This window comes from Mirounga leonina, unplaced genomic scaffold (genome assembly GCF_011800145.1).
Source record: "Mirounga leonina isolate KUSES-001 unplaced genomic scaffold, KU_Mleo_1.0 Mir_168, whole genome shotgun sequence".
Lineage (NCBI taxonomy): Eukaryota > Metazoa > Chordata > Mammalia > Carnivora > Phocidae > Mirounga > Mirounga leonina.
The window spans coordinates 15,962,511-15,976,230 of NW_023270426.1; the positions used below are offsets into that span (position 1 = coordinate 15,962,511).

The 13,720-nt window shown below is 34.2% G+C and overlaps 2 protein-coding genes across 4 annotated transcripts in view; both read left to right on the forward strand.

The window, feature by feature from the left end:
* LYRM7 (LYR motif containing 7) overlaps positions 1 to 13,720 on the forward strand; it is a 33,387-nt gene that overhangs the window by 15,384 nt on the left and 4,283 nt on the right. Inside the window, exon 5 of one of the 2 annotated variants that reach the window (XR_004680872.1) lies at positions 13,207 to 13,349. Coding sequence is in view for 1 of the 2 variants with exons in the window: in XM_035014052.1 (XP_034869943.1) it covers positions 13,207 to 13,277 (71 nt within the window). In the remaining variant the exon portion in view is untranslated. Of the gene's footprint in view, positions 1 to 13,206; positions 13,548 to 13,720 lie in introns of those variants that run through there. The other variant, XM_035014052.1, reaches the window with a different exon arrangement.
* The window catches only part of CDC42SE2 (CDC42 small effector 2), a 185,768-nt gene that overhangs the window by 3,278 nt on the left and 168,770 nt on the right, over positions 1 to 13,720 (forward strand). The window lies entirely within an intron of this gene.

Genomic DNA, 13,720 nt, shown 5'->3' on the forward strand with positions numbered 1-13,720 from the left:
TACAGTAAGCTATTTAATAATATTACCAATATCTCCAAAACCCCTCATGTCATCATGTCTTTTCCAGATACCCCCTTCCAACAAGCTAACCACTATCCTATTAATATTATAGATTTTTAAGTTAATATAATAAAACGTTTGAACTTCATATAAATGGAATCATATAGGATTACTGTTTTGTCTAGTTTCTTTCAACATTGTATTTGTGAGATTCATCTGTATTGTTGTGTATAGCAACATTTCTATGACTATTCTTTGAATATACCACAATTCATCCTTCCTGTTCATTTGGGTTGCTCCTAGTTCTGGACTATAATGAATGTTGATTCTTTGAACATTATTGAATGTGCCTTTTAGATTAAAATTTATACATATATGAAAAATAAAATGTACATCTGTGTACATATGTGTATACGTATATATACAAACATATATATATACAGTTGACCCTTGAACTGTGCAAGGGCTAGGGTTGCTGACCTCCTGCACATTAGAAAATTCATGTATAGGGGCTCCTGGGTGGCTCAAATGGTTAAGCATCCAACTACTGATGTTGGCTCAAGTCATGATCTCAGGCTCCTGGGATAGAGCCCCATGTCAGGCTCCACGCTGGGCATGGAGCCTGCTTAAGATTCTCTCTCTCCCTCTCCCTCTGCCCCTCCCCACTGCTTGATCTCTCTCTCTCTATTAAAAAAAAAAAATTCATGTGTAACTTTTGGCTACCCAGAAACTTAACTACTGATAGCCAGCTGTTATGAAAAGCTTTACTGATAACATAAAAAGTACATTAACACATATTTTGTATGTTATATGTATTATATTATAGTCTTACAATAAAGTAAGCTGGAAAAAAGAGAATGTTATTAAAATCATAAGGAAGAGAAAAGACATTTATAGTACTTCACTGTATTTATCAAAAAAGTAATACATGATACTGCTAACCAGTTTTCCAAAGTGGTTAGACTAATTTACACTTCCAGCAGCAGTGTCTGGCTCCAGTTGCTTGACGTCCTCACCAATACTTGGTACTCTACATCTTTAATTTTAGCCTTTCTGGTAGTTGTATAATGGTATTGCATTGTGATTTTAATTTATATTGCTTTGGTAACTAATGAAGTACTAGCACCTTTTCAGTTTTTAAATGGCCGTTTGGATATTCTCTTTTATGAAGTGTCTGTTCAAGTCTTTTTCCCATTTTTCCAAGGGGTTATCTGCCTTTTTATTATTGATTTGAAGAAATTCTTCGTATGTTCTGAATATGTATTCTTTGTTGGATATGTGTTTTATAAGAATCTTCTACTTAATGGCTTGCTTTTTGTTTTGGTAATGTTGTCTTTTGGTAAGAAGTTCTTAATTTTAATGTGATCCAGTTTGTCTGTTTTTTCATTTATGGTTGGTACTTCTGAGTCTTAAGAAATCTTTGCCTATCTCAAGCCAGGTCATAAAGAGATTCTCCTATGCTTTCTTCCCAAAGCTTTATTGTTTGATCTTTTCCATTTGGTGGTCTCTATCAACTAGAGTTGATTTTCGTATATGGTGTGAGATAGGAGTGAAGTTTTTTTTTTTTAATTGAAGTATAGTTGACACCGTGTTATGTTAGTTTCTGGTACACAACATAGTGATATGACAACACTGTACATGCTGTGCTAATCCCATGTGTAGCTACCATTTGTCACTACACAGCACTATTACACTACCATTGACAGTATTCCCTATCCATACCTTTTATCCCTGTGACTTATTTATTTCATAACTGGAAGCCTGTACCTCCCACTCCCCTTCACCCCCTTTTTTGCCCATTCCCCCACCACTGTCCCCTCTGGCAACCACCAGTTTGTTCTCTGTATTTATAGGTCTCTTTCTGCTTTTTTTATTCATTGTTGTTGTTGTTGTTGTTGTTTGGTTCCACATAGAAGTGAAATCATAAGCTTTTTGTCAATTATTTTTTTACATGTGAATGTCCATTTAATCCAGCATCATTTATTGAGAAGACCACTTTTTCCCCACTGCACTGCAGGATCACCTTTGTTGTAAAATCAGATAACTATATATGCATATATCTGTTTCTGAACTTTATAATCTATGTAACTAGTTTTTGTATCCATGCATCATATGCCATAATGTCTTAATTATTACAGCCTTATAATAAATCTTGATATATAGTAGTATAAGTCCTATAGAGCTTTAAAGTTATTTTTAGTTCATGAGAATTTATCAGAAGTTATTAGATCTGAGTTGTATTTATAAGAGCGGTAAACACAGTTAATCTAAATTGCAAATTTTAGTCATCATCTTTAATCTTAATAATGACTGTTAGAGCTTTTGTATAAGATAGCCAACATTTTATACAGGTAGTCACAGCTAAATGTTATTTTTATCATTTTAAAAAGGTATTTTTATTTATATGAATAAAAATTGAAGTTATTTCAACTAACTAAATTTGATATCTATACTTCACATGCCTTGTTTTAGATATGACAATATTGGTTTAAATTTCTTTTTGTCTATTGGTTTTTGTATAATTTAATTTTCCCACAAGATTGAAAATTTTAACTCTTTCATGGTAATTAGTATAGAATGCTGTATTACCTTAATAATGGCCTCATTCTTTCTATTAAGAGATATATGGGTCTCTTTTTCTTAATTTATTCCTGTGGGCCCAAGATATAACAAATTTGATTTTTTAATCTCTGTTTTACAACCACTTTAAGCAAATCTCTCCACAAATTTTAGCAATGTCTATACTGGTGTACAGAAATGAATTCTGCTACTTGGCTAAAAAGTAGAGTTGTGATAGTGTGTTTCTAAAAAATAATCAGATAATGTCCCAACGTGAAAAATAATAGATATTGAAAATAATTAAACTTCATTTGCAAGAATAATCACCAAGTTCAGAAACAGCTACATGAATTTTAAATCCATGTCTCTTTTTCCTTCCCTTTCAAAAAATAACTACAGTGGAAATAAAATACGAACACCTACCAAGAACTCTTTATACTAAATAACTTCTCATTTTTTCCTTTTTATTTATTTATTTTTTTAAGTAAGCTCCATGCCCAGTGGGCTTGAACTCACAGCCCTGAGATCAAGAGTCACATGCTCTACTGACTGAGCCAACCAGGCGCCCCTCTCATTTTTTCTTTTTTAAAAAAAAAATCACATCACTATCCTTGTAGATAATTACAAGTTTCTTATTACAGACCAAATAATTTCATCATTTGAGAAAAACTCATTTTTTAAAACTTTAAAAAATTAAAAATAAAATGCTGAGACTTTACAATCACAATTCCATTATGGTTAGCATACAGTATTATATTAGTTTTAGGCATACAGTATAGTGGTTCAACAATTCTATACATTACTCAGTGCTCATCATGATAAGTATACTTTTAATCTGCTTCACCTGTTTTACCCTTCCCCCTGCCCACCTCCCCTCTGGTAATCATCAATTTATTCTCTAGGGTTAAAGGTCTATTTTTTGGGTTATCTCTTTTTTTCTCTGTTCGTTTGTTTTGTTTCTTAAATTCCACATATGAGTGAAATTATATGCTATTTCTTTTTCTCTTATTTCATTTAGCATTATACTCTCTAGATCCATCCATATTGTTGGCAATTGCAAGATTTCATTATTTTTGGTGCTGAGTAATAGTCCATCTTATACATGTACACCAATATTCCATCTTATACATGTACACCACATCTTCTTTATCCATTCATCTATCAGTGAATACTTGGGCTGCTTCCATAATTTGACTATTGTAAATAATGCTGCAATAAACATAGGGGTGCGTATATCTTTTCAAATTAGTGTTTTCTTATTCTTTGAGTAAATAACCACTAGTGGAATTACTGGCTTATAGAGTGGTTGTATTTTTTAATTTTTTGAGCAATCTCCATACTGTTTTCCTCAGTGGCTGCACCAGTTTGCAGTCCCACCAATAGTGCACGAAGGTTCCTTTTCCTCCACATCCTCACCAGCACTTGTTGTTTCCTGTCTTTTTGATTTTAGCCCTTCTGACAAGTGTGAGGTGATATCTCATTGTGGTTTTGATTTGCATTTTCCTGATGATCTGTGATGTTGAGCATTTTTTTCATGTTTCAGTTGGCCATCTATATCTTTTTTGCAGAAATGTCTGTTCTTATCTTCTGCCCATTTTTAATTGAATTATTTGGGTTTTTGGTGTTGAGTAGTATCAGTTCTTTATATATTTTGGATACTAACCCTTTATCAGATATGTCATTTGCAAATATCTTCACCCATTCCATAGGTTGTCTTTTAGTTTTATTGATTCATTATTTTTAAAATCTTTTCAAATATTGGAGAAACTGGGGCAGGATGAGGAAAAAAAATATTGGGGAAACTATTTTTCTTTCCATGTATCCCTACTTTTTTCTGTGTGTGTGTCTAGTTTGTTTGTTTTTTTGGTATCTCAGGTACATGAATTTGGATTAATCATAATCTTTGATTCATACCATTTTCATCATTAGTCTAGCCTAGCCTTTCTAGATAGTGTATAGAAAAATAATAACTATGACTTAGAAAAATACTGAAATTATTCCCTTGTTCTACACTTTTTCATTGATTATTGACATTTGTCAAAGCCCTCTTTCTCATAGGAATATTGACAGCTGGTTTCATTGTTGGCCTTTATCAAACATATATTTTATAGACAGTCGCCGAATTTGTGAATAAGAAAAAACTATGAATAAGAAATGTATGATGAACAAATTGTGAACAAGAAAATTCAGGGCTTCACATGGCTATATATTAATCATACTTTGTTTCTAAACAGCATTATCCATATTTTTTAAATTTCTTCTCTGGACTATATGTGAAAGACAAACAAAGTACATGTGTGTTATATAAGTTCCAGGAAACTATTCTTTATTTCAAGTGCATTTTTAAACTTCTGTTCTTTGTTTTTTTTATATTTGTCTTCACCTAAAACTATCATATGGTTTTTATTCTGAGGCAAGTTCATGTGATCCAACAAACGTTTATTGACTACATACTGTGCTAGGCACTGAGAATAGAAAATGAGCAAGACAGTTACTGTCCTGGGGTGCCTGGGTGGCTCAGATGGTTAAGCGTCTGCCTTTGGCTCAGGTCATGATCCCACAGTCCTGGGATCAAGCCCCACATTGGGCTCCCTGCTGAGCAGGGAGCCGCTTCTCCCTCTCCCTCTGCCTGCTGCTTCCCCTACTTGTACACTCTCTCTCTCTCTGTCAAAAATAAATAAAATCTTAAAAAATAAAAATAAACAGTTCCTGTCCTAATGGAACTTAGAGTGCTATGTGGAAAACAAATAGCTAAGTATTACAATCCTTTGGGTGCCATGATAAGAGAGGCAGAGGTGTTGTTGAGGCACAGGCACATAGGCAGAGTTCCAAATCCAGCACTTGGTGGGTCAGGACAGGTTCTTAAAAAAAAACAGTTTTTCTTCAAGTTCTTTAATTTGAGCTTATATATATTTGTGTGCTTAATATGTTTAGAGACATTGCTAGAACTGTGGAGCTAAATATTCTAAATATTTCAATGTCCTATAATTTATTTATATCCTAAACAACTCTCTGATTACCAAACTGTTATAAACCATGCCATTGATAGATTTTTTAATTGAAATACAATTAACATGGATTACAAGTTTTTAGTTAACTTTGATGACCACACAGTTACACATTTTTTTCTTATGATGAGAATTTTAAGATTTACTCTTTTTTTAAAAAATTTTTTAAAAATTACTTTTTATTTATTTTTTTTAAGTAAGCTCTACACCTGATGTAGGGCTTGAACTCACAACCCTAAGATGAAGAGTCGCATGTTCGCCAACTGAACCAGGCAGGCACCCCTAAGATTTACTCTCTTAACATCTTTCAAATATACAGTACAGTATTGTTAACTATAGTCACCATGCTGTACATTACATCCCCAGAGCTTATTTATCTTAAAGCTGGAAATTTGGGGGCGCCTGGGTGGCTCAGTCATTAAGCGTCTGCCTTCGGCTCAGGTTATGATCCCAGGGTCCTGGGATCGAGCCCCGCATCCGGCTGCCTGCTCCGCGGGAGGCCTGCTTCTCCCTCTCCCCCTCCCCCTGCTTGTGTTCCCTCTCTCACTGTCTCTCTCTCTCTGTTGAAAAATAAATAAAATCTTAAAAAAAAAAAAAAAGCTGGAAATTTGTACTGTTTGACCCCCTTCACCCATTTCATCCAGTCCCCATACTCTCCACCTCTGAATCACTAATCTGTTCTCTGTATCTGTGAGTTCAGTATTTTGTTATTGTATTTGTTTTAGATTCTCCATGTAAGTAAGATAATACAGTGTTTGTCCTTGTCTGACTTATTTCACTTAGCATAATGCCTTCAAAGCCCATCATGTTTTCACAAATGGCAAGATTTCCTTCCTTGGTTATGGCTGAATTATATTCCACCATGTATATATATACACCACATTTTCTTTATCCATTCATCTGTCAGTGGACACTTAGATTGTTTCAGTGTGTTGGCTATTATAGATAATGCTGCAGTGAACATATGGTACAGATATATTTTCAGGATAGTGATTTCATTTTCTTTGAATAAATACCCAGAAGTGGAATTGCTGGATCATATGGTAATTTTATTTTAATTTTTTGAGGAAACTACATACTGTTATCTGTAGTGGCTGCACCAATATACATTTTCAGCAGTAGTGCACAAAGATTCCCTTTTCTCCACATCCTTGCCACCACTTCTTACTTGTCTTTTGGATAATAACCATTCTGACAGGCGTGAGGTGCTATCTTATTGTGGTTTTGCTTTTCATTTTCCTGATGATTAGTGATGATGAGCACCTTTTCATGTATTTATTAGCCATTTATAGGTCTTTGGAAAAACGTCTGTTCAGATCCTCAGCACCTTTTTAATCGAATTTTTTAATTTAATTTTTAATTATATGTTTGGTTTTTTGCTATTGAATTATATGAGTTCTTTATATATTTTAGATATTAGCTTCTTATCAGATATATGATTTGCAAATATTTCCTCACATCCCATTGGTTGCCTTTTCATTTTGTTGATGATTTCCTTTGCTGTACAAGAAGCTTTTTAGTTGGATTTAGTCCTACTATGTTTTCTTTTATTGCCTTTGTTTTCAATGTCTAATCCAAAAAAATCATTGCCAAGGCCAATGTCAAGAAGCTTATTCCCCTGTGTTTCCTTCTAGGAGTTTTATGGTTTCAGGTCTTATGTTCAGACCTTTAATCCATTTGAGTTCATTTTTATGTATGGTGTAAGATAAAGGTCCACTTTCATTTTCTGCATGTGGATGTCCAGTTTTCCCAGAATTATTTATTGAAAAGACTATCTTTTCCTATTGTATCCTTTCCCATTTCCTTTGTTGTTAATTAATTGACAGTATATGCATGAGTTTGTTGCTGGGCCCTCTGTTTTATTCCATTGATCTATGTGTCTATTCTTATGTTTTTACACAAATACCATATTGCTTTGATTACTACAGCTTTGTAGTATAGTTTGAAATCAAGAAGTGTGATGTCTCTAACTTTGTTCTTCTTTCTCAAGGTTGCTCTGGCTTTTCAAAGTCTTTTGGGGTTCTATATAAATTTTAGGATTATTCTATTTCTGTGAAAAATGCTATTGGAATTTTGATAGAGATTGCATTGAATCTGTAGATTCCATAGGGTATTAGGGGCATTTTAACAGTGTTAAGTCTTCCAAATCATTAGCATGGAATAATTTTCCATTTATTTGTATTGTCTTTTATTTCTTTCATCACTATCTTACAGTTTTGAGTATACAGGTCTTTCACCTCCTTGGTTAAATTTATTCCTAAGTATTTTATTATTTTTGACACGATCATAAATGGGATCTTCTTAATTTCTTTTCCTGGTAGTTTGTTATTAGTATATAGGCATGCAACTGATTTTTTGTACATTGATTTTTTTATCCTGCAAATTTACAGAATTTGTTTATTCTAGCAGTTTTGGTAGTCTTTAGGGTTTTCTATATATAATGTCATATTATCTGCAAATAGAGACCATTCTTCTATTCTTATTTAGATGCCTTTTATTTCTTCTTCTTGCCTAGTTCTGGGTAAGGCTTTCAGTACTGTGTTGAATAGAAGTGATGAGAATGGGCATCCTTGTTCATGATCTTAGAGGATGAACTTTCTGTTTTTTATCATTGAGTATGATGTCAATTGTTGGCCTGTCATATATGACTTTCATTATGTAGAGGTATGTTCCCGTGATACCCATTTTGCTGAGAGTTTTTATCATGGGTGTATATTGAATTCTGTTAAATGCTTTTTCTATGTCTTTTGAGTTGACTCTATGATTTTTTTTTCTCCTTCATTTTGTTAATGGGGTGTATCACATTGATTTGCAGATGTTGATTTGCATCCCTGGTATAAATCCCACTTGATCTTGATGTGTGATCCTTTTCACATATTGTTGAATTTGGTTTGCTAATATTTTGTTGAGGATTTTTACATCTATGTTCCTCAGGGTTATTGGCCTCTAGTTTTCTTTCCTTATAGTGTCCTTTGGTATCAGAGTAATGCTGGCCTCATGAAATGAGTTTGGAAATATTCCTTCCTCTTTTGTTTTATTTATTTATTTATCTTTAATCTTGACCTAAATTTTGATTAAAGCCTTTTTATTTTAAGAAATTACTTTTTAAGTGATACATTTCATATGACCATAATAGATAAGGTTTTTCAGGAGCCTAAAGTACAGGAAATAAATCATGATCTCAGTATAGTTCTTTTTCAAGATCTGACAACTTCAGTAAACTTATGCTGTTATGGTACATTGACATCTAATATAGAGAGCAAAGTCAGAGATTTTATCATCAATAAAGCAAAATTACAGTGAAAAATAGTATACAGCATATAAATACACCTGTGATATATTTGGCCTATGAAAGTGCTAACAGTTAATTTAGAAAAATTCAGTTAAGGGTACTTTTTGATTCCAGAGATTACCTAATAAGGTGAATTGGGTGAAGGGATGGAGTAGTGAATATTTGGCAGGTTTTCTGGTTATTTACCACTCTTTGAATTGATAATTTTGTTTCAGGTATTTCCATCTCCTTAAGTTCTAAATTCCCATCATAGAATCTAGAAAATTCAGTTCCTCAGTTTTCCTTACAGCTTAGCATAGAATTTGACATAGGTGAAGTATATTCACTCACATTCAGAAATGAACTTGAGAAAAGACAGTTGGCATAGAATCTCTTTTGCAGGCAAGAGTAGCATCAGTGGTTGCAGAGTCAACTTACTGATGCAGAAGCGCACTGGTGTGGTGGCAGGAGCAAAAAAATTGAGTTTCCAGCAGCATCTGAAATGTAGCATCTTGTGTTCCATGGTGGTAGAATTGGTGGCAATTTCTTCTAGTGCCCAATAGGCAGCAGTAGTTTTCATCATCAGGCCAGTTTTGTGGTGTGGCTTTGTACATTGTTGCTGGAAGCTTAGCCTTAAGCCTGCCTGATTCTTAAGCCCTCACAATAATTGCTTGAGTTAGACTAATAACCTTTTTAATAAATGACTTTTCTGCTTAATCGTCCAGAGTCAGCTTCTGTTACTTTTAACCAAAAACAACAGAAGTTGTTACCAGAAGTGAGATACTGAAAATTACACAGCCTAAAATGTGAAATTAGTTGAATGGAAGGCAAGGACAGAGGGGGATAGGACTGTTGTGGACCTGACCTTTACAGTCTTTAGGCTGGTGGTCCTTGTTATGTAGTGATGAAACATGAGGTCAGTGCCTCATCGTGTTTCTTGAGACACAGACCAAGTACCAGCTGAGGCTACAGCAATAAGAGAAATAACCAGAATGTCAAGGTGTTCTGGTTATTTCTTCCTGCTTTCAGCAAAATTCTGAAAAAGAGGATGAATGCAGATTAAGCTAGTTGGTGCAAAGCAAATATGGAAGGAAGTACTATTTTGCTAAGGACACTTTTCTGTCTAAATCCTGATTGAGAGTCTTATACTTGAGATTTAGAGTCTGGCAGTGTTGAAAATGAGAATCGCTCTTATTCACTAACCCTATAGCCAATACAAGCGGGGGGCTTCTGAGTTCTGACATGAAATAAAATCAGTGCCTCAAGCCGTTCCCACTTTCCAAACAAGGATCAGATATACAGTGCATTTACTCAATGGAGCCTATAGTTTTTCATTACTCTAAGGGTATTCATTAATCTTAGGGTTGGGGAATGGGCAGAACATAGAGGCCATTACCAAAGGATGAAAATCTTCATGCTTAAAAATTTTCAGGGTGTTTGCCTGTGGCTACTTGTACATAGAAATGACTAGAAAAAAATAATTTTGAATGGAGTATATTGCCAAGAAACCCCAGGCCTGGCTAGCTCACTTCAACTCTTAAAGCCATCCCTGGGCCCCTGAACTCATATCAATAGAAAGTGAAAGCTTCAGAGCCTCAAAGAAGGGCATCTTTCCCAGTATCCTCACCTCTGGGCAAGCATTTCCCCAACATACAGAACCAGGAGCCTTGAAGAACAATGGACAAGAGAGGGTCTTTGAGTCTCCCAGAAAACAGGATACGTGCTACCAGATTGACTGACTAAGGACTTTATTGCTTTGCCAAAAGCAAGGGGTCCTTGCTCTTCCTGTCCAGCAGCATTTAGGATTTACTGTGGAACAGTGACTGCCATATGTTTCCTATTCCAGGTTTTTATTGCTGTATCTGCTTATTCTTTACGGTAGTCCAATAGGTAACTACCGTGTGGGCCCTGGCTAGACCTAATGGAAAGGCTAGCACATCAGCCAGAGGGACTCAGTTTGAATCTGGATAGGACCTTGGGGGTCAAGTAGTAAATGGATATATTCTGTATATGAAACAAAGGGTATATATTCATGTTCTGTAGCCAAGAGGGTGTACTGCTTGTTACCACAATATCCATTCCTTCTTACCAGCTGAAAAATTTTGTTGGGGTGCAGTGTGCCAAGCCAAAAAAAAAAAGGTTCTTTCTCAGACTACATGACACCTTTCTGACCACCTAAGCAGTTGTGTATTGGATATTGTTGTAAGAAGGGTATTGTTTTCCTGTTAAAAAGGCATAAGTCAACCCAGCAGTCTCCTTTTGCCCTTTTCCCTTCTCCCTTCCTGGAGTATAGATGGTGATGTCACAGCAGCAGTAAAGACAAAAATCACACATGAAGGATAGCAGAGCAGGAATTTAAAAAGAGCCTGGCTTCTTAGTGGTAGTAAAGACCTGCAGTAGCCCAGGATGCCTTAATCTGTATTTCTTGATATGTGAGAAAATTAAATCTCTTATTTTAAACTGTTGTTTGTTGGACTTTTGGTTAATCTCTCTTTTCCACCAGATTGTAAACTCCTTGAAGTTAAATAGACTTTTTTTTAAATTGAGGTATAATTGACATAAAACATATTAGTTTCATTTGTACAACATGATAGCATATTTGTATAAATTGAAAAATGATTACCACAATAAGTCTAGTTAATGTCTGTCTGCTTACATAGTTAGAAATTGTTTTTCTTGGGATGGGGACTTTTAAGATCTACTCTTTTAGCAGCTTTCAGATATGCAATACAGTATTATTAACTGCAATCACTATGTTATACTGAAGAGACTATTCTGTATTCACTTCTGCATTTTCATTTTGTGATATAATGTGCAGCATAAAATGGCACATATATGTTTGATAAGTGAAACAATTTACTGCCATTGCTAATACGTTAAAACCTAAACTGTAATTTGTTCTCTGGTGGTATCTCCAAAGATTGGTAGAAGCAGATGAGAGATAAACAGTGATTAAATAATAATTACTTAGCTGATTTTCATTTTGGTAAACCACATTTATCATCTGGCTCATAACATTATTTTAGTTAGATCAGGTGTTTTTCCTTTTCAATTGAATTTGTTTTAATGATACCTTTTTAAAAATTTTTTTAATAATTCAAATTTACAGAAAAGATGTAAGAGATGTTGAAGGGTATGGAAATTTCCTTTACCCAGATTCCACAAATGCTAACATTTACCACATTTGCTTTATTATCCAACCCTCATTTTTTTTCTAAATGTTCTGAGGGTAAATTGTAAACATAATGCCTCTTTACCCCCAAATGGTCATTTTAAAAATCATGACAGCCCACTAAGATTAGATTTGGAGAAAGAGTGTATTTCTTAAAAATACTTTCATATATGTTTGCTAAATTTGCAAAGATATTCTCTTATAAAACCACAGTGTAATTATCAAAACCAGAATATTAACATTGATACAACTCTACCATTCAGATGTTTTCATTTGTCCTAACTTGTCTTCTCTAGTAGAAGAAGAAAATTCCCTCTGGTCTAGGATCCAATTGAGGATCACACAAATAGCATTTAGTCACTATTTTTTTAGTCTTCCTTAATCTGGAGCAATTCTTCAATCTTTCTTTGTCTTTCCTGACCATGATATTTTTGAAGAGTATATCCAAGTTATTTCATAGAATGTGATGTGAGCATTTTTTGATCCTGATACCTGAATTCAGCTCTCCTGGGAAAAAAAAAAAGGAAAAATCATTGATCTTTACAAAATTTCTTATCTTAATTAAGAGTGCTCTCTCACTTGACCTCCAGTAGGATGTCTCACCGAAGACTTATATTTTTTGTTGTTGTTGTTTGACTGAGTTTCTCAGTGGGACACTGTTGACATTTTGTACAGCATAGTTCTTTACTGCACCAGGTTGTCCCATACATCTCTGGCTCCTGCTCTCTAAATGCCAGTAGCATTCTCACTTGGTACGACAACCCAAAACACCCCCATTTGAGAACCACTGTTCTGTAAAATTCATTTACAGTCTTTAAGTTAGGAAAATGGTCTTGCTTTTTATATAGTAGGCAGTTCAACAAATTTTCAAGTTGATTGTTTTAATTATCAGTAATCTCTCATCAGATAGGTGATAATGTATATTAGCCGAATTCTGTTCAGGTAGTTATGTTTAATAAATCATAAAGGGTTAAGTTGATCATAGATGTTTTAATATAATCTGAAATGAGAATCCTGTTAACAGTTTTCCATTTAAAATCAAGGACTTCACTTTTGAAGTTATCTGAAATGAAATATTTCTGGAAGATTTACCTTAAAATTCAGTATTTTACTGTTAGAAATTTTAGAGGGAAATGAGTATGTTCATTTTATTTTAATTTTAATGATATCAATTATTCTTTTTGTTTTTCTTTCAGAATTGGTCCCTAGGAAAGAGCTCCTTATAGAAAATGTGCCATATTGTGATGCACCAACTCAGAAGCAATGAGTTTTCTAGGATAAAATCAAGTCTTTTAGTTTTTAATCTTAAGTACATAACTCTGGCAAAAGTTTTGGAAATGCAAGTATTTCAGAACCAGCCTATTGAAAATGAATGAATTAAAGTATCACTTCATAACTAAATTTCACATTAAAAGGACATTGCTGAAAACTGCAGAACATAGTTAAATATTCCTAGACAGCATTAAATAAGACATGTTATTTGCTTTAAAAAATCAAACTTTATAAACTAAAATAAATGCTCAGGAAGTATGTCATACTCATTTCTCTTTGACCTTGATGAGTATTTTGGTCTTTTTTTTTTTTTTTAAGATTTTATTTATTTATCTGACAGAGAGACAGGGAGAGCGGGAGCACAAGCAGGAGGAGTGGGAGAAGGAGAAGCAGGCTTCCCGCTGAGCAGGGAGCCCGATGCGGGGCTCGATCCCAGGA